The sequence below is a fragment of the Thunnus thynnus genome, chromosome 12, assembly GCF_963924715.1.
Source record: "Thunnus thynnus chromosome 12, fThuThy2.1, whole genome shotgun sequence".
NCBI classification, from domain to species: Eukaryota; Metazoa; Chordata; class Actinopteri; order Scombriformes; family Scombridae; genus Thunnus; species Thunnus thynnus.
In genome coordinates, this window is record NC_089528.1 from 1,356,389 (window position 1) to 1,384,030 (window position 27,642).

General features: G+C 38.0%; 2 protein-coding genes across 2 annotated transcripts in view; both read right to left on the minus strand.

The window, feature by feature from the left end:
* rnf31 (ring finger protein 31) overlaps nt 1–17,394 on the minus strand; it is a 42,651-nt gene extending 25,257 nt beyond the window's left edge. The window contains exons 1-5 of the mRNA XM_067604786.1: nt 17,142–17,394; nt 6,167–6,365; nt 4,106–4,252; nt 3,453–3,608; nt 1,983–2,039 (exon numbers count right to left, since the gene is read on the minus strand). Of these exons, the coding sequence (XP_067460887.1) occupies nt 1,983–2,039; nt 3,453–3,608; nt 4,106–4,252; nt 6,167–6,364 (558 nt within the window). The 5' untranslated portion in view covers nt 6,365; nt 17,142–17,394. The remainder of the gene's footprint in view (nt 1–1,982; nt 2,040–3,452; nt 3,609–4,105; nt 4,253–6,166; nt 6,366–17,141) is intronic.
* A 1,102-nt stretch (nt 17,395–18,496) lies between these two features.
* Nucleotides 18,497–27,642, minus strand: part of LOC137193569 (potassium voltage-gated channel subfamily B member 2-like) — a 28,018-nt gene continuing 18,872 nt past the window's right edge. The window contains exon 3 of the mRNA XM_067604787.1: nt 18,497–24,910. Within this exon, the coding sequence (XP_067460888.1) occupies nt 22,907–24,910 (2,004 nt within the window). The 3' untranslated portion in view covers nt 18,497–22,906. The remainder of the gene's footprint in view (nt 24,911–27,642) is intronic.

The window sequence follows — 27,642 nt, forward strand, 5'->3', positions numbered from 1 at the left end:
GTGGGTGAAAGATGACTTTAGTTAGTTTAAATAATGTATGTTCACACCATGAGAGCGTTGTTAGTTCAAGGCTGCAGACAGATCATGATGGCAAAGACCGGCATCTAGACAATAGTAAACATTTACCTCAATAACAATGTAACAATTAGTGATGGACATTACTGTGTTTGTCATGTGATACTGGGAAGGAATTATACCCCAGATCCTCCCTGTTATGTTCTGTGGCTGAATACCAGTGCACAATACTGACAGACATCTGTCTTTTTTTCATTTCTGTAATTAGGTGAATTCAAAACAGCAGTTACAGTATGGAAAATGATCTCTAAATCGTACAATGGGTAACATTATATTAAAAGTAAAAATGCATCACTGATAATGTAGCACACATGTGCTGTGTGTGTAATGCCCATATAGAGTAGAGGACGGTAAAGCTTTAATGTCCCCGTGAGGCACTATAGCTTGCAGACAGCAGTCCACAATAAGAAAAACAAAAAAATACAACAATAAATGAAAACAACAATCAATACAAAATACACAAGAGCGCACAAGTAAACAGGTTTATGACAATGTCACTGTTGTCATTGTCACTTATCACCAAAACCATCAGAGAAAGCAGCAAAAGAAAAGAATCAGAAGACACTATGTCACTCACTATGATGCCACACTAAAGTGCTGCTGAAAACTGAATTTTAACTTAAGTATTTAGTTCATGCTGGAGAAGCTGTCTGAATCCATCCAAACCTTCCTGTCACAACAAGTCAACACAGACAACATTATGTCTATGGGACACTATTCAAAATATCACGTGAAGACATCATGATTATTAATTAGGGGAACTCAACCTTTTTTTTTTTAACTGATGAATGGGATATGTTATAATCACATTGCAGTGGTCTTTATTTGAAAATTATTGTGCACCAGTTACTGTGGGTCAGATGGCAGCAGTTCACGTTATGATGCAGATGACACACTTTTTATACCACTAAACTTTATGAAACCACTGAATGTTCAAAGCCTGAACGGGGGGACTGTCAGGACACTAATTTAATATAGGAGTGGGCCCAGAATTAACAGCAGTTAAAGCTCTGCTCTGCTACTCTCTGCTAAGCCTTAGTCTGCCAATATGGTCACCTCACAGTATAATTTCTCTGTGGGTGCCAGAGCTGCCAAACACCCACGGAATTGGCACCTATGGTATCCGTAAGTTTTTGTCTTGGGGAACCACCCGAATGGTACAAAAAGTATCCCAAAGTATCATAATCTGCAGAAAACATTTTTACCCACCCAATCAAGTAAAAATAGCCCAAATGGGTGAAAAACTGCCCAATCTGGCAATACTGGTTTTTGGCGTAATAGCTACTGTCAGAATTGCCCCCCAAAATGCTTTCTCATACACAATCATTAAAAAAGAACTGCCTGATAAAACAATTGCATTTGTAAAAAGTATTTTTTCTCTCTGTCACACACATTTTGAATATGGATCTGACAGTTTAACAATTTAAGCCTTGTCCAATAACAAAACCATCAACAACAAAGTCTAAAAGAGCCATATACTAAAACTTTTTCCTGCAGTTCATGTGTGTAGGGTGTCAGTAGGAAGTCACCCAGCTCAGCCAGAGACAGACTCTAATGTTCCTGCTCTACATGTTTGAAAATACGTAAACCTTGAAAAGCCTGAAAAACCTTTGTGGCATATGCAGCAACTTTAACCCCAGAGTAGCAACTTTCAATGAAATCAAAATGGTATTCAGTTCTCTAAATACATCACTATAAACTGGGGAAATGAAAATAAACTAAAGATGCAAAGCCTAAATAATACTATATAAATAATACCCAACCCTGGTTTTAGTCCACAGAGAGCAGTGCAGCAGAGGTTTTCTGTTCATGTAATTCAGTATCGATTTATCTCATAATATAATCTTTACAAGTGAATTCTTTAAATTAAGAGATGAGAGGTATGATGGTGGTATGGTGGACTCTACCTTGTGTCTCAGTGTAGGAATGATTCTCTCATAGAACTCTGGGTGGGGATGAGCCTCCTGGAATCAAACAAAATAACAAGTTATCATTAAGGCTTTTTAAAGTTAAGCAAAAAGTTCAATATACATATACCAGAATGGTGCCAGTTTATGACTACCCCATCACCATTAAAGCTTCAAAACATTGCCCTGCAATGATTATAACAATTTACACTGTTTCACAGTAACATTGATATCAGTGTTGATCAGTGTTACTAACTGGGTGATTTCATTTCAATCAATCAATCAATCAATCTTTATTTATATAGCTCCATATCACAACAGAAGTCATCTCAAGGCACTTTTCACGTAGAGCAGGTCAAGACCGTACTCTTTAATATACAGAGACCCAACAATTCCCCCATGAGCAAGCACTTGGCGACAGCGGTAAGGAAAAACTCCCCATTTGCACCTGTTTGGTAATGTCAATGCCACAAACAAACTATAAGGCATTGAGGTGAGCAGAGTAGCACAGCAGGAGCTGCATTTATGCAATTTTTGTACTCCTGAAACTTCAGTAGACATGACACTGAACACTTGGCACAATTTTCACAGCAGGGGCATGTGCGCACGCACACACACACACACACACCTCTCTACCTCTACATAAACACACACACACACACACACACACACACACACATATATATATATATACATAGATAAATGAGATATTCTTGATAATGTTATCCACAACTGCTTTTAGGGTGCTTAAAGGATAAGTTCACAATTTTTCAAGTGTGTCTTAAAACAGCAGTATGGGTGTCCATATGAACACTGAAAGAGGTTTTCCTCACTGTAATCATTCCTCCTGTTCATACTTATATGATATACAAGCTTATACAAGCTTATATGAAGCTTCAGCAGTCTGAGTTAGTCATATCAAGTGGATATCTGACACATTTTTAGTGTCAAATTCCCTCTTTGTGTTTCCTCAGACAGTTTTTCCCTGTTGAGCTGTGGTGGAAGTATAGTAACAAAAAGAGGGGCTTTGGCACTAAAAAGACTAAAGTTGAAAGATATCTACTTGATTTGACTCATTTGGACAGCTGAAACTTCATATTAGCTTCAGATAAACTTTTAAATACATTATTGTATAGGAGGACTATGGATTTTGAAAGACTTGAAAAGAAATACATGGTAATAGCTCATTATTACCTACTAGTATTGCTAGTATTCTGGAGTCACACTTGTCAACAAGAACATGAAACACAATGGACACTCTGTTTCCACTTTGAGTTGCCTGTTAAATATCGTACAAAATGTGAGGTTTTTAAAGCCTTCTTTGGCTCCACAGAAAAGTGAGGAACACAAGATTTGTACTGGAGTGAGCAGAAATTATTAGGAATGCCCCAGCCATTGCTGCAAACAGAGGATGAAGAAATTTAAAGTGTAACTAGCTAATTGGTATGCAGAAATTACAGACACACATACCTTGATAAGCATTTCTAGCTCCATCCTCAGGCTCATCACTTCTAATGTTACAGCAGCAACTCTACCAACATCAGGATCTGTGACATCATCAGGAAAGCTGAGACCATCAGGCTGCTGATTGGAGTAACCATAGAGACAGAGCACTGCCCGTCCTCCCTGAAAGCAGACAGAACAAAATGTTTGTCAATACAATTGCCTTCTCATGATCTTAGACTGGCTGTGAAAAAAATGTGTGGAATAATCTGGGTTGATATTTGGTTGATACTTAATGTATGTTGATTTTATATGATGATTTAAAGTAATTTAGTATATTTTCAATATTAGCTGCGTTGTTACTACATTGTTTACCTACATTGCTACTTTCCCAGACAGTTGAACAGTTGAAGTTAATTGTGTAGAACCAAGATGGGACCAAGAGATCAGAACAGATTGGGACAGGATAGGGATAGGTTCACAACTGGTAATCAATCAGTAATCAAAGCCGTCAGACTGGGTGGGAACAAGTTTTATCATGTAATTTGAGAAAAGGGATGACTGCTCTGTGACAAATGGATGATTTGAAAGTTTGATTTATGTGACTGAGTCTTTGTATTACTTCCTCTGTGTGTATTTCCTTCCCTTACTTTGTAATACCAGATATGTTTTTATGTTACCTGAATAGCATCAACAGTGGCTCTGAACACAGGGTTGTTGTGTTTCACAGTCCTCCAGTACTTCGGCCTGTTGGGATTTGTCAGGTTACAGCCATACTTTTCCAGGATGTTCAGTGCTGTAGAGAAACGCTGAAGAGATACAAGGGTCTGAAGAAAAGGCAGAGAAAACAGGAAATTGGACAAGTTGAATATTTGCAAGGTTTGAGATCAATCTGAAACAGAAACATGCATGGGCTTTATTTGGTTATCTCACACCCACACCTGTTCTGTGGATCTTTCTCTTCTAACCCACTTGGGACCCCATCAGTTACCAAATTAGACCAATGTAAAGAAATGCTTTTACTCTGGAAATTATATTTGAAATAGTCTGAAGCACTTGGTGCATGTAATTTCTTTTGTTGTAAAGCACTTTGACCTGCCTTTCTTGCTATACAAATAAAGTTATTATTATTATTATTATTATTATTATTATTATTATTACAAAACGCACTTTTGCTTTCCAGAGCAATTCTGACCTCACTGCAATCCCATCAGGCCATCAGAGGGTTAGTCTTGTAGTTGTATCTAGAATAAGATCTAGACTTGGCAGTAGTTTATTTGGTTTAGTTACTGTGTTCCTGCTCTCACACAAACTGCCTGATGACCTGAGGTGAATCAAAACAGTATCCATATTCAAATGTAAAATTAAAACTTTCCCTTTTTCTCAGACTTGTTATTATCTGACCTATATGTGTGTGTCTATGTGGTACAGTAACATCTTAGACTGGGTTCTCATCTTTGTTAATGTCTGCTGGGAGTTTTTCAAATGCTGTATCATATAGGCTGGGTGCAGGGTTCAACGGTGCTGTATTTATTAATGTATTTGTGAACAGCTATAACTCCTGCTATGAAGAATTCATAACTGATGTACAAACGGTTAATGAATGTTTTAGAACACTGTGACTTATTTGTAATCATATACAATCATAGTCTTCAGTAGTTCTAAACATATAAATCTACTGTACATGTGTACAACCAGTTAATAAATGCTTTATAACACACTGAAATTGATATGCTGATGAATAAGTACTTTATAATTATTTATTATAAACAATTTTAAACCTCAACTCTAGCATTCAAATGATTTGTACGGTGTATGATGTGCATAATAATTTCTGTGTATTATACACTATAGTAATCTATTACAGTACCTGGATATCCTTTTATATTTAAATATTCATATATATATATGAACAATTCCAACCCTAATTGAGCATATACATCGATCCATCCATCCATCCATCTATCCATCCAGTCACTTTTTTTTTAGAAAAGCAAAGTACTTCACTGTCTACCGGCTGTAACTATGAATTACTTTTTAAGAATATGCTGTTGAACATTTACTAAACAAAATCAGTGTGTATTTTCTGTTGTTTTCTGTTCTGAGGTCTTTCCCCGGAAGCAGGTTTATGAAGTTATCTGCATAACTGTTAAGTTAAACCTGGAACCTCAGCAAAAACTTTAACATGGGCTCATAAAAAGGCCTGTTCTGATAACTGAATCGTGCACTAATAAATACTTAGTTATGATGCATTAACATCGTTTTTAACTATGTATTCTCCTGAAAAGTTGACCTAAAGCAAAGTGTACACTATGTATGCTTCATAAATGCTTATAAAATGTTAACTGATAACTTGTCAGGAGTATGTGGCCAAAATCCTAAATTCAAAAGCTCAGTGTGTAGAATTTATTTGCATCTAGCTGAACCCACTGGGCAGAAATGGAATATAATATTCATAAGTATGTAAAACATGAAAAACTAAAGGAAAATAAAGGCCTGTCTCTAATATAAGACTGTTTCAAATAAAGGCCTTATTCTGAGGTAAATAAAGGCCCTGGATACTATTCACTATCTTTTGGGTTATCACTACACAACAAACAGAACAACTGTGGTTTCAGTTACTTAACAGTGCATCCAATTTGTATGTCATCTGCAATCCTGATTTACCCAACCTTGGATAATATGATGTTACATAGGTATTTCCTGATGGGGATATTGTATGTGCACTTCTTCTGTCAAACCTCTTTCCTGTTGCTGCCGAAGCTGTTTTCTATGACCATGGTCTCTGCAGCAATGTGGTGGTATTTGGAGTAGGGTGGTAAGGGCAGATTAGCCATGGCCATCACCCCAGTCCGCACCTCCACCACCCTGCCACCAGAGTACAGACACACTTCAGCCCGACTCCGCACCTCCTGCAGCTGCTCCGATAGAGATGGCATCCTTGCACGTACATGCACACACACACACAGAGACACAGACACACATAGTTAGTGACTGCTTGACATCAAATTGTAAAATTGTATACATGATGATTCTGTCAGACAGATTTAGTAAACGCATAATACGACTTTAAGTGGCATTCATTTCTAAGTATTCTCAAATGCAAAAGTGATTTGATTGAGCTGCAGCCAAAGGTGCTCTGATGTAAACTGTCATACGTTATATTTCAAGTCTCTGCTTGTTGATTCTCATGGTATTTTGAAAAAAACAAAAACCAATGGCTGCCTGAAAGTAGAACACACACACACAATATTGGAAAACAAGGCAGTAAACTGGAGACTGGTCAGCAATAATGAAAAGCGAGTAACTGGGGGTGGGTTTAAAATTGTTCAGGTCTCTTAAAACAACAGTCAGATGCCAAAATGAACATTGAAATAGGGTTTTTGTTGCCATAATCATTCCTCCTGTTGATACTGACTATTAGAAGATGTCTTCATGATGCATTTACAAAATCCAGTCCTTCTTTTGTGCAAAAATGTAATGACTTTTCTGAAGCCTCCCTACGCCTGAATATCATGTAAATTAAATGTCTAATCATTATGCAAGTTATGTCATGTTATTTGTCGTGTAAATACAAGACGAATGGTATAACTTTCACAGTTGTGTGACAATCTACTAAGGAGATATTAAACATTCATTTTATTACCTTTTTACTACATGTAACAATACTGACAAGAGTTAAACTCCCTTTTGAAATTCATATTTTAGTAGTTAAATTAGATAAGTAGTTGTATTGAAAGAGTGAATTTTCTGAAGTAATAGGAATGTAAAGATATGTTTGAAGGATGTCAGTTTAAAGTTTTCTTTTATTGTTGAACAACAGTCAAATTGAATGCTTTTATATTATGAAGGGTATGTTGAACTTATATTTGAATATGTTTCTGAAAGTAATGTAATCACATAAGTGTTGCCTAACTTTATTTCCTTTCACTATAGTATTAAACTTTTATTTCAGTGTAGATGGTTTAAAATGTTTAAATAGTTTAAGAAAGTTGAATCCGTGAAGGTTGGATGCTTAGACATCATGAAGTGTTAATATGAAGGTTATTAGAAGAACTGACTTGTTATGAAATGTATGTAAACTGCTTTAACTGTTTTCTTGAATGGTTTTACAAATATGATACAAGCTGACAAGCAAATGTTCAGACCTCGTGACTCTGAAGTGTGATTTTTGCATGTAAAAACTAAGAATTAAACTTCTCCAAAAATTCCTTTATTTCAGAAGACGCAGACTGTAGACACCAGTCACACCTAAAGTCCCCCGACAACAAAGAAATTGAATATTCATCAACAATTCGGCACAAAAACCTTTAAAACACCCAAACTCCACCTGTTTTTATCTAAAATTATAAAAGAGATTCCTATTTGAGCTGGCCTTCAGAACTCTAGAAAAATTCTTAAGACGTCTCTTTTACTTGTTTTTCAACCAAGTATATACATACTTAATCTTTTATTGACACAAGTTAGTTTGTTTTGTTTTATTTGTAACATTGAATCTTGTTTCTCCATGGACAGTATTTTAATTTTGAAGTAAACACGTACAATATTTTATTTTTGGAGTAAACGCTGCTGAAGATTTGAGTGTAGTCAGATTAAACTTTATTCGGCACTCAACTCATGTTACTACAAGCCAGCCAAAGCCTGAGTCCTCAACTCTTCAAGAAAAAAACAACGCTTGAAACTGAACCTCTACCCGCTTTCTAAGAGCAATACTGTAACCTAGAAGCTAAGCTAGCCAAAAGACTCTTTCAGAGCAGCCTGGAACGGCTTGACTCCTCCTTACTGGTGTTCAACACCACACCCACAAGGACATGCCCACAGTCCACAGCCTGATCCAGGGTCTTTCACTGCCAAACACCACCGATGATGCTGCACCAAACAACGCTGGACCTAGATCTCTACCATGACGAAACACCTCAACAGTAAGGCATAACATGGCTTTGTGATCATTTCTTTAGAGAAGTTGAATTAGCTTTTTCTAAGCATTCCTCGTTGTCGAAGACTTTGAGCCACTTTTGCTGAACAACTCTCTTTATTGTTTTCATTATCATTTATAGGCCTTATTATTTATTTATTTTACTTAATTATTTATTTTTGTATATTATCTTATGCTTTATCCTGTATCCTCAAGATGTTTAGCTATTAATAAATGTCTTCATTTATCCTCAAAGTGGTTGGTTGTTTCTTTGAGCTAATAAACAGAGGTCACTCTTTGGGACAAGAATTTATGATTATGAGACTGATTCATTGATTAAATTGAACAAGTGTTAGTGCTTCCTCCTGGCACTAAATGGTTCCATTTAACCATTTTTGATTTTCTCTTGCTTAGTGTCCTTGTGTTTTCCTCTATTCTGTGTGTGTGTGTGTGTGTCCAGATCCTATATTCTACATCCATTCCTCCGTGCACCAGCCCAAATCACTTGGTTTCTCTGTTATCGGCTACCCACATTCTCCACTTCATCTCCACCTCCTCTGCACTTCTCATCAGTATCATCCACCTGCCCTCCAGGCTCAACCACAACTTGTTTGGTATTTTATATACCTGTATGTCATCAGTCAGTGTTTCCAAGTTTGTCCCAGTGGTTTACGTGTGATTGTCTGAGTCTGTCTGTTTCTCAAGCTTGCCTGCCCTGTATTGTATTTTTTAAACTCTCTGATTTTGTATTTTTGGATTGCTTTGGGATAACCCGGTTTTGATTTTGACATTTGTCTTAGTAAAGACTTCTTTAATTCTTGTTCTGCCTCTGCCTTGTGTGTGCTGCTCTTGTGTCTTTACTATTTTAACAATTGAGACATAGGATCAGAATAAAGGACAGAGAGCAGATGTGGTTTTTAGTCTCTTTATCAGACTTGGTTGCAGAAAAGAAGCACAGAGAAAATAATAAACACTACTACCAAATGTAGAAGAAACTGAACTACACTGAAAATTATTACCAGACAGTGAGCAGGCTAAAAACTAAGGAATCTAACTCAAGACTCTAGCAAGGAGGCTCCAGGCTTGACTTGACGTGATGTGAAGCTGTGGGGCTTCAGCACCATGTTGATGGTCTTTCATGTTGATTTACTGCTGCATTTTACAAAATAATGAGATGGCAAAGTCAAAACAAATGCCCAGTTAGCTACAAACAGACTGTGTTTCATCATTGTATGAAATTTTCAGATCATGTCATCATCATTTTATTAGCAATATCTGTCTATTATGTTGTATATGGCCACTTTGATTAGAGATCCACATGTCACTGTTTTTTATAGGCAATGTTTGACTAAATTCTTCAAAGAGTAATTAATTAATTTGTTATGGTAGTCATTTTTGGAGAACGTAGACAATTATGAAATTAAACTAGGGGGACTGGGGGGGGGACTATCTTTGAGAAAGCATGTGTTGTTTGTGTTTAATAAACTATATCTAAATTATCATCCTAACTGGATAATTTACACCTATTACTGGGTCCATTCCATATTTCAAACACACAAATATTGATAATTATTATAATTTATTATTATTATAGTTATTATCATTATTATGTGGCACAAGGGGGGCAGTGCTCTAGCTTCCTCTAGGCCTATTGGCCAACAGCTCTTGGATGCCATTACCAGATTAGCGTAAGCACCTGGCAAACGACAGTAGTTTACAGCACATACTGTATGGTATAGCTTTGCTTAATCGTCAAACCATCAAGTAGTTATCTTTAAACGACAACTCCTCGTTCTTTCACACTTGAAAGTTTTTTTAAGCTACACACACCTGTCATTTTCTCAACTGTCTTTTCAAATTCACATGTTCTTTAAAAATGGCTGTTTAGGCCCACATGTTACTTGAGGTTAGCTAGGCTCTATGTCATTGACAAGCTCATAAGCTAGGAATGACAATGCCAAGAGGAACAAAATGGGTGAGAATACTGACATGATTTTTTTGTGATTGCCTTTGATTCTTGTTTAGACCTTTGTTTAAAAATAGTTGAATTGTTTGTTTCATGGGAATAGGTCTACTTTTATTTACTTAATACTGTCTAGGCCTATATGATCATGAACTCGACCTAAAAATAGCCTACTGTACAGGATAATATTTTTAAATGTTGTGAAATAAAACAATACAAAGTAATTACATTGAAATTGAACTCAATTGCTTTTTTTAGTTTTATTTTTTGTACTAATTTCCACCCAGAATTGTCTTTGAAACATCTGGAAAGGTAAGAACTATAGTCTACTACATTTCAACATTTTAATTGCTTGCAAATGATTTTCTGCTGTGTAATATATGTATGTGAAACACACCTGTTAATCATTTTTAAAAAATGTGCTTTTGCCTCAACAGTCCAGAAAAAAATTATATCCTTTGAGGATGTTTCAAACATATCCAAAAACTTCAGGAATCATGATCTGAGCTGAAAACATGTGAATGTCTATTACAAGACTAACTTTTGGGCAGAGCTATGCACAGTTTTAGGTGTACTGAACACATCCACAAATAGATCAGCTGAAAAAGGTTGTTATGCTGTTGATAACATTCTACCACATCAATGTCCAACTGACTATTTTTATTGTTCTGTCACGATACATAGTCCCTTCAATATGTTTCACTTACAAAAGTACTTTGTAAACCAGTAAAACTTTATTTCATGTTCCAAATGTCTGGCTTCAAGTGGAGAAACAGCACAGTCTGACACTGTTGTGAAGAACAATGATGTACCAGAACCTGTACTAGAGGAAGAAGATGAACAGGAGATTCTCAATGTCCAAAATAATGATGATATATCAGGAGAGTATGGACAGGACAAAGACTTAGTACAAGCAGGTGAAGGTGCTCAGGATGTGACAATTGTTCAGTATGAGGACATCAAAAAAGAGGAAGATGGAAAGACATAAATACTCCATACTTGTAGACTCATTTTATTGTAGACTCAAGCTATGCTGACAACCACTGGGGACTCAACTGTTGATGACAGCAGCATTGTTCCTGAGGAACTTGAGGTGCACACTAAATACACTCAATAATGACTTGAAATAATGTCTTTTGTTAACTGTGTTTGAAAATCACATATATAGCCTAAGATTTCTTTTTTTTAGGACACCTTAAGTCCAACACCTTTTCAAAAACACTTCATAGATGTCATAAGCACCACACCCCTAGACAAAGAAGGGGACCCTAATGTCTACTACTCGTTGGCTGCTTACTTCTTGCCTCAGGCAGCTCTTTGGACAAGTATGATGCTGGGTCAGTTACAATTTTCAATTTTTATGATTGACTGAGACACTCAGAGAAATAATTACTTTAAAGTATTTATGGTAATAAAATATACATTTAGCCATAACATGCACTTCATGTGACCAAAATATGTTTGTCAGATGTCCTTAATACTTTTGCCCGCTGACTAACAGTGGCCATGTTGGTCAGTTGGCCCACTGAATACTTTGCTCCAAGGCAACATATCTTGAAATCTATTAGTTGGATTGACATGAAATTTGGTGAGAAAATGAATGATTCAAAGGGTGTGAACCTTGTCAGTTGTAGTGACCTCATGACCTTTCCTGTATTGTCACCATCACACCAAAATGTCAGCTTTGTACAGATATCTATCAGGAAATACAATTAGTGGATTGCCATGGTGACTCTGTACTTATTCCTCCACCCTAACCACCTCATCATCTTTCCTCTGTCACCAACCTTAGGCCAAAATCTACATGTCAAAATATATTTGTGACATATAGTAAGCACATTCATGATGCCCTGAGGATTAACCCAGTCAACTTTGATTATCTCATAAACTATTCTTTAGTTAGTTAACCTCTGGCAAAAATGTACAACCACCATTCTCCCAATACTTGCCTACCCCATAAGTACCCCAGGCAAGTGTGGCACCTGCAATGGAGGGCCCATTGTTTTTTATGTTTTTGTGTTTTAAGTACTGTACAAATATGATGCAGAGAATGACGTATCCTTAAACTATGTTCAAACAAGATCTAAAAGTAATGTATTACATTGTCAGGTGACCTGCGCAGGCATTGTGAAGGACTCCCTTACCAGCAATTCTTTAAGAAATTCTCCAGGATATTAAAGAAAAAAAGCCAGGTGTAGTATAATTTGGATGAATATTTTAAATGTAATGGACAGTTTAAACCACTTTACTCATAAATATAATAAAGTCCTTTGATAAGATACTATAACCCTTGTTATTTTATTATCAGAATTTCACACAGGAGAACAAGACACAAGGAATTATGGAAAAGAGTCAGTGGGACTTGAAAAAAATCTGCTTTAAAGGAAGATGACCAACCAGACTTGATGACTTCATTAAGACCTATAAATATACCCACAGTGCCCTTTTAAGGCACTTCGAGGACATGGACCACATAAATAAAAGAAAGGTAAGACAGTCAAGAGTATATTTCATTTAAATGTAGCTTTATAAAGATGTTATGCTTGACAAAGATGTTAATTTATCCCTATATTACTAAAGAGACAAAAGAAATTGTCCATAATTTAATAGTCTGCAAGCACAATATTTCATAGAGTACAGTACAACTTTTTTTCTTGAGGTTTTTGACATAATGTATAGAGAGCATGTGTTTGTTAAATTTGGCTCTGCTGACAAGAAAGGTCTTAAGAATGCCATTGTCCATCCCTGCATCTGGCCAACTGTCTGTCTGTCCACCACCTTGCTGCAACACAACAACACTTAAAACATATTGGCCAGCTTACCATGACATTTGGCCAGAACTTCCATGCTTCTCATAAAATTAAGGCTGTTAATTTTGGTCCATTACCTTTCATTCAGCACCACCATCAGGAAAACATGTCAGGTTTGTACAAAAGATAATTATCTGATTGCCATGATATTTAATGAGTGCATCCATACTCCCCAAAGAAAGATTCCTCTTGATTTTTAAGACACTATTATGTTTCCTGTAGTGCCACTCTTACACCATTAAGTAAAATTTTTGCCTTCAAAATGTAATCAGCGGACTGTCTATGAAATCTGGAAAGCACATTCTTGTTCCTCATATGATAAAATCTATCAATTTTTGTAACCTTGTGACATTTCCCCTAGCACCACCCCTAGCACCATCATGTACAAGCTCCATTCTCTTACTGCTTGCATTTTCCTGACTCAAAGGCAGCAGGGCAACAGTTGTTACAACACTTGTTGTAACCTTGTAGTTAATACCTTAAGCAGAAGTAGCTTCAATGGCTTACCAACACACATCTTTTTTTCACAATATGTATTTATCAAACCGCTAGGTAAAACATTGTAGAAACATCTCACTTCCACCACAAAATGAGTGATACAACTATAGTCATATATATTTCATTTGAAAGGAGCACCATATCCTGAAGGAGAAGTGGAGGCAGCGGAAGTAAAGTTGGAGTGGAGCCTATGTTACTTCCATCAACCAGCCATTCCACTTCAGACAGAACAAAGCAGTGGTAATATAAAATATGGCTGCTGAGCAGATGCAGCAGTCAACCCGCAGTTGCAGACTTTTTGCATTGGCCTTTGCATCAGTTTTAGGTGTGGGAGTCAAGCTAGAGGAGTGTCAGTTTCAAGAAAAAAACATGAGACAAAGACTGTACAGAGCTTTGCAGAACAAAAAGGCCCCATTTTTCCACACAAAAACATATAGGCAAAGCCTGAAAGGGCCACAGTTCAGGTGGAGGATCACTGTATCTGCAGGACATCACACAACAGAGAGGTGATGGTGCAGTGCAGCAACTGCAGTACTTGGTACCACCCCAATTGTATGTCTGTCTCACACAAAGCTTTGGACACCACTGCAGAAGAGTGGAACTGTGAAAACTACACACATTAAAAATAATTTTGCATGAAACTGTATGAAAAGGTTGATCATGGGCCAAGTAAAACATGACTTATTTTTCACATGAGTGGCCACTGACTTGGCCAAAGCAGGCATTACAGTGGTTGTGATTAACATTTAGTGAATATCCAAAATGTTCCCCCCCGTTCATATTTAGCAAAGAATTAAACTGTTTTGAGTGATGTTGCAAATTTTTGTTTATTTTTATTGATCTCACAGCCAAAATGTAATATTTTGTGATTATTTATAATGTAGGTATTGAAAAAAAAACAGTAAATCCTTCTAAAAAATAGGATGACACCATTGAACCTTTATGCTAACTGGGCAGAATGGTGGATTCATTTGTTGAATTGTTGCAAATTTCTACATTTCAGCAGAATGAATATGTGTGCCACAATAAATAAATTATTATTGCTAATAATAATAATAATTAAGTGACAATGATGATTATGAAGTATGATAATGATGATGGAGGATTAATGATAAAAATCAAAATTTATACTTCAATTGGTATTTTACATTACTCTGCCATGTTATTATTGCAAATTGAAGCAGTTAATGGTATACAAAGCTACACTGGAGTTTTTTCATCATACCGTAATATATAGAGCTGAATGTATATTTTATTTCAATTTACCATCTAAATTTTTTTTAAAAAATCAGCAGTAAACCAACATGAAAGTCATGACAGGAGTATCTGGGGACCTGTTGTACATGTTGTGTTTATAGTAAAGACACAAGAGCAGCACACACAAGGCAGAGGCAGAACAAGAACAAAAGAAGTCTTTACTAAGACAAACGTCAAAATCAAAACCAGGTTATCCCAAAGCAATCCAAAAATACAAAATCAGAGAGTGTAAAAAAACAACAACAATACAGGGCAGGCAAGCTTGAGAAACAGGCAGACTCAGATAATCACACGTAAACCACTGGGACAAACTTGGAAACACTGACTGATGACATACAGGTATATAAAATACCAAACAAGTTGTGGTTGAGCCTGGAGGGCAGGTGGATGATACTGATGAGAAGTGCAGAGGAGGTGGAGATGAAGTGGAGAATGTGGGTAGCCGATAACAGAGAAACCAAGTGATTTGGGCTGGTGCACGGAGGACTGGATGTAGAATATAGGATCTGGACACACACACACACACACACACACACACACACACACACACACACACACACACACACACAGAACAGAGGAAAACACAAGGACAGCAAGCAAGAGAAAATCAAAAATGGTTAAATGAAACCAAACTGGCTGAAAAAAAAGTTTAATTTTTAATGGAGTTTTTAAAATCTGCCAATATAGCATTGCATATGTACTGGGTATGACTTTGGCATCTAATTATTAAAAAATGCTGCAGTAAATCAAGTTGAAAATTGTCACAGAGGTACCTAGGGACAGGTAGAACAAGGATCTGGTGGAGTTTGCTGATAACAATTTTTAAAATATTTTTTATGGAATTTTAAAAATCTGTGTATATAGCAATGCATGTGTACTGGGTATGACTGTAAAAAATATGGACGTTGTCACCATGACGTCACCTATTGGTTTGTGGACTGCAGTTCTGAAGCCTCGAGTTTTGTGATTTCACCATCGACATCTTGGATTTAACCATTGCCATGTTTGATTTTTAGAACCAGAAGTGACCATATTTGGACAAGAGGGTGGAGCTGACCATAGCGCTAGCTGCTAGTTTGGTTAGCATGGTGCATTTACAATCTATGGTTAACAGTGATGATGCTAAAGCTAATGCTAATTTCCGCTAGCAAAAAACAGGCCTAAAATCATAAAACAAAATGTACTCACCGGAAAAACTGAACATCCGACCCCTTAGCGGGTCTTTTATCAAAACCAAATACTGGACAAGACTTTTTTATTCGACAAAAATGTTATAATTAACTTTAATGAACTGAAAACACACTGTGAAATAGCAGCAGCTATGTCTATACTCTGTGAATCAGGGGTTATGCCGTGGTTATGTTATGTAATCAACATTGTTGCCATGGTAGTGACTTGCCAATCACAATGTAGCCACGCCCTAATGCATCAGCTGCTCTATCATCTATTTCACTCTAAACCAGGCCATAATTTACAAAATGAACATCATGGTACATTGAAGAAGACTTGATACTAGTCATTGAGACCATGAACTCATTGGGAAAGTGTTTATTGAGGTGATAAATCAAGTGAGGAGTAGGGTAATTTACTCATAGACTTCCATACAATCTGACTTATTTTTGCAGCCAGTGCAGTCACCCCCTGCTGGCCGTTAGAAAGAATATAGATTCCGCATTGGCTTCACTTTTCAGACTGGTAGCTACCCGCTTGGGTATGACTTTGGCATCTAATTATTAAAAAATGCTCCAGTAAATCAAGTTGAAAATTATCACAGAGGTACTTGGGGACATGTTGAATAAGTATATGGTGGCATTTGCTGATAACAATTTAATTAGTTTTTTTCAAGGTAATTTTGAAGATTGGAATTAACACAAACTGTAGTGAAAGGAGAATAACGTAATGACAGATGTATGTAATTTAACAAAGGATAAAGGAAAAAATAGAAACTTTCCCTTAAAAAATATTCGAGTACAGATTTGAGTTTACGAGGTGCACTTTAATGCACCATAACGTCCCTGTCGGCGCTATGGTCGGCGCTCACAGGCTTTACCGGATAAAGCAATGTAGACGCGCACGCAATTTTTAAGTGTAGATAACGCCTCTCCGAAGTGTAGACGGTGTGACCACAGTCCTGGAAGTGGGGGACAAAAAGTGTCGTTGTAACCCCTATTCTGGCGCCAGTGTCTCCAGCCGAACACAGGTCACTAGACATCGGAGAGGAAGTCGGTGGTGTAATAGAAAGCTGTCGGAAGATGTGAGGTGCTGTTGCCTACCTGGTACTGCTCCTGTCGGTCCTCCGTCAGTCATTCATTCACACGTTCTCTCCAGCGACAACACCGAGCTACTGTCTGCTGAATAACGAATGTGAGGTGGTCAGAATTACAGCAGGACTGTATGTGTCTACCAGTGATGTAAAATCTACAATAACCGCTTAATGTCCAGTGTATGTATCAATGAAAACACAGCGGGCTCTCCGCTCAGGCTGGAGCAAAACATGGACGCAGTGTGTGTGACGTCAGCCTTAGGTTTCTGAGCGGACGTTTTGGAACAAGCCACTTATCAGTGTTAGCTTAGTTTAAACACCATTCATTTATAGAACAGATACAACGCGATTATTTTAAAAGTATACTCGTCTTTCAGCTGGCCAGTGAAGGCTAAATATATTTTCTTTTAATAACATTGAAATGATACGTAGTCTAGATTATAATATTTACCATAATGGGCTATCTGCTATTCAGTTGTGAATATTTGAAATATGAATTCCTGCTTTCATTTGGATTATGACTACTCATAATTTAAAGTGAAGAGCAATCAAAGTTTTTCCTGACTTTTCCAGTTAAATTAAATAATCTATAATTTAATCTAAAATATAAATAATATTGCACAATATTCTAAACTAAACCAAAATGGCCTTTTGGCCAGTGCATCCATTTGTTTAGATTTTCACCACCTTTTCTGAGTGGATTGGACCTCACCAACATGTTGTTGTCTGCTGTGTGTGTTTGAAACAGCTTTTATTTGATCAAAGCAGAGTAATGGTATCTGTGTGAGGGTGTAAGATGGTGTGTCTATATGTGATAGTGTTAGAACACTTGCAATAATGCTTGAATACTGAGAGCCAATGATATTAATAATATATATCGTCCTTTTGATGTCTACAGGATTTTTAGTTGTTAGATTAGGAACCCAAACTAAATAATTATAAATCTTTTTTAAGGATAGTTGTATAGTTAAAGTACCTTATGAAGATGGTGGTAGATGACTTGTATCTATCCTGTCTGGGCGGCCCCTTTTAGCTCCCTCTGCATACATATTGTATTCTCTGCATTGTATACAGTATATGCGCTGTCTCAGAGTACCTGTTCTGTGTGTTAGCTCATGGTAATTTCATTAAACACAACTTTATATAGGAATATGGACCATGTGAACACAATATAATTTAGAAAAACAAATTTGCTGCCTCCTCTAGCCAGGACAGAATTAATGTAACAAATCTGCAATACTCAAATTACCAAAATAATATGACGTGTGGTGAACCTGGGATTTTTGGGGGCCTGGCAGGTCTGGGAACCAACATGAACACATCCACACACATACACAAAAATACACAACATAAACAAGACAAAAGTAGGTCACATTAACACATTTATTTGTCTTGCATATTGGTAACAGAATCAAAAATCCCTATCATTCACTATAGTTATGTTGATTTACAAATAATGAATCTGTCTAATCATCACATAGGCTTTTGTTAAACAAAGAAAGTCAATGAGGATGGAAGAGTGGAACATCAAAGAAACAATAAAATAAATAGAGCGGGCAGGAGAGATGAGGAAGCAGGTTTTCAGCGACTAGTTTGTAACTAACTGTACAAAATCTAAATGATTACAACAAATACAAATGGATTTTGTGTGAAATTGTTCAGGAGATAAGGTTGTGCACAGCAGAGCCAAAGCAGTATTCATATGGTCCCTGATCTGGAGCAGTGACAAACCAACACTTTCTGTAACACAGAGCCACATCTGATCAACAAAACCAGGCAGAGCTATACTGGAGTAAAGCATTCATTCCACATGTGACCAGAGGTCATCACGGACAAATAATTACTCCACCACTTAATCGTTGTCATTTGAGTAGAGCAAGCCAGGGCCAACCTGTTTCCAACCTTTGGAAAATTATATAATTACAATTTTCTGGTTATTTTCAACGGTTTTGTGATTGCACAAGGGGTCATAAGGTAAGCATTTCTCAAACTGAGCTGCATTTTGCTTCACAATGTCAAAATATTCTCCATCAGCCAGTATCTAAGACAGAGCTCATACATGATGTGATAAAACAATATACCATTTCAGTAGTCATAAACCCACATTCGCTGCTGTTATTAAGTTATAGTTACCACATTTATTCACTTTTGCCCCTTTCAGTTAGCTAATGCTAATCCGTGAGCTGGCACATTGTTGGTGTTGCATGTAACAATCAAGAATGATATTACAGTATACTGTATATGCTGTGCTTTTTGACAGTTTCTTCTCTTTAACTAGACACACTCCAACAGATTTTCACAGTTTTTGTATTTTTTCTTTTTTCTTTATATTGGACCAAAGTGATGTTTTTCATAACATTTGTACAACCTTTTCTATTTTTGTCTTGTTAGTTAATTGCAAGAAAATGGGAAAAGAAAATACCACACCTATTTCTTCAAGTTTAGTTAATTTATGAGAGTAAGATTTTTTTTTCCTGATTGAGGTTAGGTAGCGTGAGTCCACATGGTCTGCTCCTCTACCTACATATCAGGCAAATAACATGATTTCCAGTGAGATCACACTGTGCTCAAAAAGCAGTTTTATCTAATCACAGCATTGACTGGCCCCCTTGGGATACTGGCTCCAAGAGACAGTGTAAATATCCCCATCACCTATTACAATTTAACTTACAAGACTTACAATAAGGAGTCATGTTTTTATCTCACAGTGCATCTCTAAAACTTCTGTACAGAAGCTGATGTTGACTGGTTGTCCCTATTCTGATCATTTTCCACACGCTGTGGTGGCAACTTTCATTGCTATGGTTAACCAACCTCTATTGAATGTCTACAATCCAATCAGTACAACACTGCTGTTTAAATACACAGTATACTGTTCCAGCAGCAGAGTGATCCAAGCTGAACTTATTACTAAACTTAACTGAAGCCACTGCTTTCCACAAAAAAGTTTCATTTGCTGAAAAAAATGACATTGTGGCACAGTGAGTTTAAAACTGTAGGCTATGTTGCATGAAAACTAGATGAATGACAATGAAGTTGATTGGAGAAAAACACAAAGCTTTACAGTTATGCAAAACCTGAGGATTTGCATATCAACATAAAATCTCCACTAAACTGAGAAAGACAAGAGAAAATAAGAACAAAGAAGAAAAATAAATTCTGGCCATATTGTACAGGTTTTTTTTTCACCTTCTCATAAATTGTCTATTTATGAAAAGGCACCCATTTTTCAAATATACTGATGTTAACAACAACAACACACAGCTCCATGTTCCTCTTATAAAAATGCAATAAATGAGTTTTAACTGACAACAACAAATATGATATGTCAATCTAGAGAGAGTGGGTAAGAATAATAGGGAACACAGTTAGATTTCATGTTTCACTTTGTGGCTGGTCCCATCACTACACACTCTCTCTGCACTCTGTGTGTGAATCCTCCGTTGTGCACACAATCAAATGTATGTGTGAATGTGTCAGCCATGCATTTAAATTAATGCACAACTGATCTGATACATATATACGTTACATAAGATTACACAGAGGCATTAGGTCCTTTCATTTAAGTGCCTTGAGACTGCCTGTAGAGGGCACTCTTACATTACCTTTACAATGCAAAATAAGTCACACAGAAACAATCCTCTTTAACTCTCTTCAGACCTCATACATAAACATGCTCAGATTAGTTAATAAAAACTGTCTGTAGAGTCAGAAAAGCAGGAGTCACCTCCTTCAGTGGCCTTCAAGATGTCGCTTTAGCAGGACTGAATGTCAGTAGGGAGAATCTGCACTGCTTCCCTCAATGGATAGTTACAGTTAATTAGCCCTTGGGTCTTAGTTTTGTCCATCTTTCCTATTATTATGATAACATTGTACGCACCAAGTTTATTGCTGAAATCTAGAACGTGGCAATATGGCTAAGACAAGGTTCAGCAGAGCAAGAAACACAAGTAGTCAGAGAATCAGAGAGGCTGGCCCCCACCCCTAATTCTGAAAAAAGGTGTTGGGGGAAGGGGTTCCCACAGAACAGACAAGTACTTTGTTTGAAGCATACCAAGGCCCTTAGAGCAGCAGTGGCTCTGTAAACTGCATAATAATTTATCAAATCTTTCCAACCTGTGTCATTATCTACTTGCTTGTGTTTCAGTGTGTTCCAGATCTCACCTATTAACTTGGTGAGTATAATGTTATTAGAAATGATAAAAATGATGGTCAAAACTACAAAAATGAGACCCAAAGAACAGGATTTGTCCTTTAATAAGACACTAGTCTCATAGAGACCAAAGTTTTTGGGGTACTCCTCGTCATCTTTAATACTATATGCTTACCTGATGTTTCCTGAATTTAGGAGGGCTACCTGATCACACCATTAAAAAAATGAATACTAAATTTTTTGATGCTGAGGGTTATCAAGGATGGGAAAAGACCATCACATTCCTCAGCCACATTTGGAAGATTCCTATGGAATGGGTCAGGCTGTTATGACACATTCAGTATAGAAATGCAGACACTGAGTAGGAGCCCCTGAGCTGGGACCCAGGCAGTGTGTGATGACCCACACATGAGTAATCTGTCCACTGTACACTTTATATTCTGTCTTTATATATCTGGTCATGTCACCACTCGCCTTATGAGTATATAGTGCTGTTTCCTAAGCTGTAACATTTTGTAGTAGGATTTTTTATTCTAACAGTGAGTGCAAACAGTGGTCTAGCAGTAAATATAATGGCCTGCACATCCCTATTCTATTCCCTTTTCATCTTCAAGAACCTGCTTTCATTTCAGGTGTTATAGAAAAAGGAGAGACAAAAATTAAAAACAAAAAACAGAAACATACATAAAACAGAACATGCTTTGTTGAAGCACGGAAGCACTGAGACAAATATCAGTGTGCAGGACACAGCAGATGCGTATGTCCTCTTGGACTATACAATGCTATTTATGTTCAAGGAAGTGATAAGAGTGAGACTTTTTATTATGTGTCATGTGCTTTGATCTGGGTTCCATTACAAGAACATAATACCTGGACTGAGAGAGTGATGAGTAAGCAATGAGAATAAGGACTAATCATTTTTTTTCAAGTGTTGTAAAAGATAATCTTCCAAATGTTGCTTAGACAATTATAAAAATATGACTTTCCTCCACCTTCTGCCTTCCCTTGGTGTAATTACTCCATCGTAAGAAATAGGCCTAAATAGCAAGCAATAGGAAACTGTAAATTATACCTAAGAGCTGTCCATAAAAACTCTTCATTAAAGTCTTAAATATTCTCATTCACACAAGGCTTTATTTATGCTCACATCTGAGCCCTTAGTGACAAAAAAGATGAATCAGTTGTCCCTGTTTTCCTCTGCAGCGTATCAGTTTGCTCTTCAACTAATCAGTAGAAGACATCGCCATGAGACGGTGTCTTTCAGTAGTAGTCATAGCACCATGCTTCTGACTTCCCTCAATGTCCAATAATACAGCCATGTGACAACACTGCAGAGATGGCTGTTTATGGACAGCAGTGCTTGTCAAAAAAGAAATGAGAGTCCAAGAGTTTTGTGGGATATGACACATGTATCCCTGCAGAAAAACTGCACCAACTTTTATAATAGTTTCATTTAAAATTTAATGTGTTTCCACAGTGTCTTTGTCAACAGGTGCAGAGCCCACACCAGGTAATAGTTGTTGTGGGTTACTTTGGGCAGTTGTTCTCATCCATCCCATCAACCTTTTCTGCATCCCCTTCCTTTGGTGTCCCTTTCTGTGAAACTGATCCTACTTTTGGGCTCACATGCTTGTTTCACAGGGCGGTGTCAGGCTTCCATCCAGAACAATGTGGTTTTCTCTATTCTCGCCACTCTGCGCTGCTCCCTCCCCTCCTCCTCCTTCCTCCACCCCCTCCATAGTTACTAGCTCCTGAGTGCAGTTGAGCGGGCTGGCCTTAGACTTAGGGCTAGCACTGCTGCCTGAGCTGGCAGCAGACCTCTCCATGTGATTCCTCCCCTGGTGGCTTAAGCCCGTGAGCTGCCCTTCACCTTCTAAGCTCTTGGCTGCTGAGCCCTCACCTCCCCCCTGGGAGTTGCTCGGATTGACTGATTGCTGGTCCAGGGACGGAGATTGCAGGAGTGCCAGTGGAGATTTAGCTTCCTGCGTTGCAGAGCTGGAAGATGGAGAAAACCTGGGAACCATGTCGTCAGACAGTAGGTGAGCAAGCTTGGCGGAGCCAGCCGAGACTGGGGTTGCTACAGGTGTCATCACTGCCATAAGCACATCATCCTGGGGTCCAATGAGGTCGACCCTCATCTTTTCAGGGCTCTTTGAATCTGTCAGGGAGCTGCCATAGGTCATCCCAAGACTTTCCATGGTCTGTTGCACCAAACCTTTATCTCCAGTCCCACTTCCTCTGGGGCTGGACACAAACTCATACAGACCCTCTTTGATGATGGTCATTGGTTGGATGATGTCAGTGCCCCTGTTTGTATCAATGGTGCTGATTTGACTTAGATCCAAAGGAGGGGGGATACGCTGGTGTCTAGCAGCAGTTTGACCCCCTCCAGCACTAGGGAGCAGAGTGCTTCTCTCTCCTCTTTCCCCTGAAAAATCATCAGTCACATTGGAGTATTTCGGGGCAATGCTGGCTTCAGGTGAAGTTTGCTGCGCTTGGGTGGGGGCCAACGCTTTCATCTCCATCTGTTCCTCTATAACATTCTCCCGTTGCTCCTGGAAGGTTGCTGTCTTGTTGTAAGCATCTTCAAGCCGCTTTACATTGAGGTGTTGAGGGGTGGTTTTGTTAGACGAGGGCTTGAGTCGTTCAGGTGAGCCCAGCTGAGCCACTTCATGGTAATGAGAATGTTGGGACCGACCTGGGCTACCAACCTCTGCATTGGAGTAGTGTTTGTGGTAGCTCCAGCGGCTGGGTGACAGATGGTTGTCCACAGGACACTTACTGTCCTCTCTCTTTTCAACCAGCACATCTGTGAGTTCCATACTACGTGCAAAAGCATCCTTTAGATTGATAGAAATAATGCTTCCACTGCGTTTGGCTCTTTCAAGAGCTTCCCTCCTCTTGATGGCCTTCTCCTGCCTCTTCTGCTCTCGATAAAACTCTGAGAAGTTGTTCACAATGATTGGGATGGGTAGGGCAATAACCAACACACCTGCTATGCAGCAGAGTCCTCCTACAATCTTCCCCAGCAGGGTTTGTGGGTAGATGTCTCCGTAACCAACAGTGGTCATAGTAATCGTGGCCCACCAGAAGGAGGCAGGGATACTGGTGAATTTGGTAGCATCCTCATCCTTCTCAGCAAAGAACACCAAGCTAGAAAAGATCATAATGCCCATGGCTAGGAAGAGGATCAGCAGACCCAACTCATTATAGCTTCTTCGCAAAGTGAAGCCCAAAGACTGGAGTCCTGTTGAGTGCCTTGCCAGCTTCAGGATCCTCAGGATCCTCATGATTCTGAAGATCTGGACCACACGGCGCACATTCTGGAACTGCAACACGCTTTTGTTAGACTCAGTTAGGCAGAGGGTCACATAGTAAGGCAGTATAGCCAGCAAATCAATGATGTTCAGCGGTGCTTTGATGAAATTCCACTTGTTTGGTGCTGAGAGCAGGCGCAGCATGTACTCCATGGTGAACCAGGCAATGCAGACAGCTTCCACATGGGCTAGGCTGGGGTTGTCATTAAACTGGCCAAATTCATCCACAACCTGTAGCTCTGGCAGAGTGTTGAGTGACAACGAGATGGTAGAAATGATGATGAAAAGGATGGAAATCATCGCCAGGACCTGCAAGACAAAGAGAAGATTGTGGGTTACTGTTTTTGCTGAGCACATTTTCTGTTTCACATATTTGTCTATATCTGCACGTAGACAAAAAAACAAACAAAAAAACAAAAAGAATGTAAAGCCTGTGATTCTTGAGAGGTGGAGGGGCTGATTCACTGGAATTTAGCCTTTAGCCTTGGGGGAAACTGCCCAAATGGTACAAATAGCAGCCCAAATCATCACAAGCCACTCAAGACCATTTTTACCCACCCACTCAGATATGTTGCTACAGTATGGTGCTTATACCACTGCATTGTCTGTCAGGACTGTGATATGCATTTCAAACAGGGAGTTATCAGCAGGAATAATTGCAGCTGCCCCCCCAACCACAATCTTTGATGGCTGCCTTCATGTTACATTAATCAGTTCAAGACATTCTTCAGAATTTCCATGACTGACTCTGCTAGTGGCCCCCACTGGCTCCAGTGTTCATTACACTCCACACAGTAGAAATGTGTTAGACTTAATGAAGAATATACTGATGATTTGTCACGCAATATACGCTAGCAACAGTTGCTCCAAATAAATCCAATAGAGGTTGATCTTGGCAGCTGCTGCTTTGACCGTTGTTTTTTTTTTTTTTTTTTTTAAATGTCTCTTGTGATTCCCTGAACTTAATTTGAATGCAATACTAAAACACACAATCTACCAATGGTGGAATAAATAAAACCTTTTCTTAAATTCCATACTCAATTAACAGGCCACCAGATCTTGATCCACAAGTATATTTGCACTGCAAGCCTGTTCAGGGAATTGAGTCTGATTGGTCTCTTTACCACATTTGCTACCAGTTGTTGAGATTTTCTGACATTCTATAAAATTTTCATCGAAACTGTGTTTTTTGTGCAGACAGTATTCCCCTCTATTGCTGCTTCTTGTATGTCATTTGCTTTAAACCTGCAGTGAAGAACTTTTGTCTCCCCTTTCTGGCAGTGAGAGTAATTACATAAACACTGTTGATGTCATTGCCACAGACCCCTGACGCTTTTCATGTGAGGACAATCCTCCCTGGTCAACAGTCACAAACCAATCATTGCTGGTTGACATAAAACACAGGGATGTTGCGACAGACACCAGATTTAAAAACTCCGGTATACTGTGAAATACAGAAAAATTTACCTAGAGTTGAGGCTCAGCATTGTGTGAACTCATTTGGCAAGGGCCTGAATGTAATGGACATTAATTTATATGTAAAAGTCCCACACTCCAGCTTTAAGCTGCTACAGCTTACTTTCTGATTTGCCTATTTTTCCTACAATGCACTTGAAAGAATTGGTCTCCATGGCTACCAGAAATTAAAGTATGTATATTTGACAAATTTCTGAGTAAAATCTGAGTCAGTTAGTTTTGTTGCATATTTAACTTCACAGTTATTTTATGGACATTTTCCCTCTTTGTTAACTCCTGCTCTTGACTGATGGAGCTACAGTAGTCATATTTCTCACAGTGTGGTTCACCCAGAAAATTGACTGAGGGGATTCAACATCACTCCCTTCAACTTCCGTTCAAAAAACTGTCTGGGAGAACTCTAATGTCCGAGCCGTGTGTGGTAGCATAAGCATGTGCAGTCTGAGTCTTCTCACTGTAGCCCTTACTAGGACATTTCAGGATAATTGTAATAGGATTGTGTTGCTATGTATAGAAAGGATAGAGAGAGGTTAGAAGTGGTTACTCATTCTTTTCTCCCCCAACAGGAAGAATCAAGCAATACTTGGACACCCCCAAGAACAGCTTTATATCAAAAAAACAAAAAAGAATAAAGAACGAAAAGTATTTCAAAAGAGACTGATAATGACTGATAAGGAACAATGAAAGATCCTAATTCTAACGTCCTTACAAAAGTAGTCTGAATCAGAGGAAACAATTATAAGCAATAGCATGCATTTTGCTCATAAGTAGAGGTATTCATGGTGGGAACAGTCCCTTTCAGAGTGTTAAATGATAGATGTCATAACATGTAAGACTTTTAATCCTATACATAGAGAGCTGGGCATGGTTACTACTGAGAGGAGTTCAGATTCTATAGTGAGTATGTTCAATTATTGCTGTTTTTAGACCAGTTAAAGTATGAAGTATGATCTTGCCTTTTCTAAGATTATTTACTGTACATACTGTAAATAAAATGAACAGTGCATCATCAACAACCTAAAAAAAGGATGTTTTTCCAGATAAAATGATATGAAGGTAAGGTCATTCATGTTGAAATTAAATTGCAAAATTAATTTAAAGTTTATTATCCCACTTAACTCAGGTGTCTTTCTATCATTTTTCATCTCACAATTAATTTGTCTCCTACGAAGATAACATTTACTTTCCATTTCGCTTCAATGTAAAGAGGACTCTCTCTCTTTAAAATGTGTGAGCAGCATATCAGCTAAAAGTTAAATTATTAATTAATTTCGTTCTGTTTGTGTCAATGTTCAGGAAATGATCAGTTATTCATCATTAATCTTTGTTTCGAAAGTCTTTTATTCTGCTATGGCAACTGTCCCTGTGACTCAACTCAAGTCACTTTGAATTCATGTGATATAAGGACTGTCCCGGTTGTTTCCGGATAAGGGACCATCTGGCCCATCAGAGTAATGTCAAAGGACAGTGCATTACAGCATTACACAATGTACAGTATTTCTACTGCCTAATAATACTCATTCAGACTGAGAGACTTTGTTACAGACAAAAAACTGAGTTTTGGG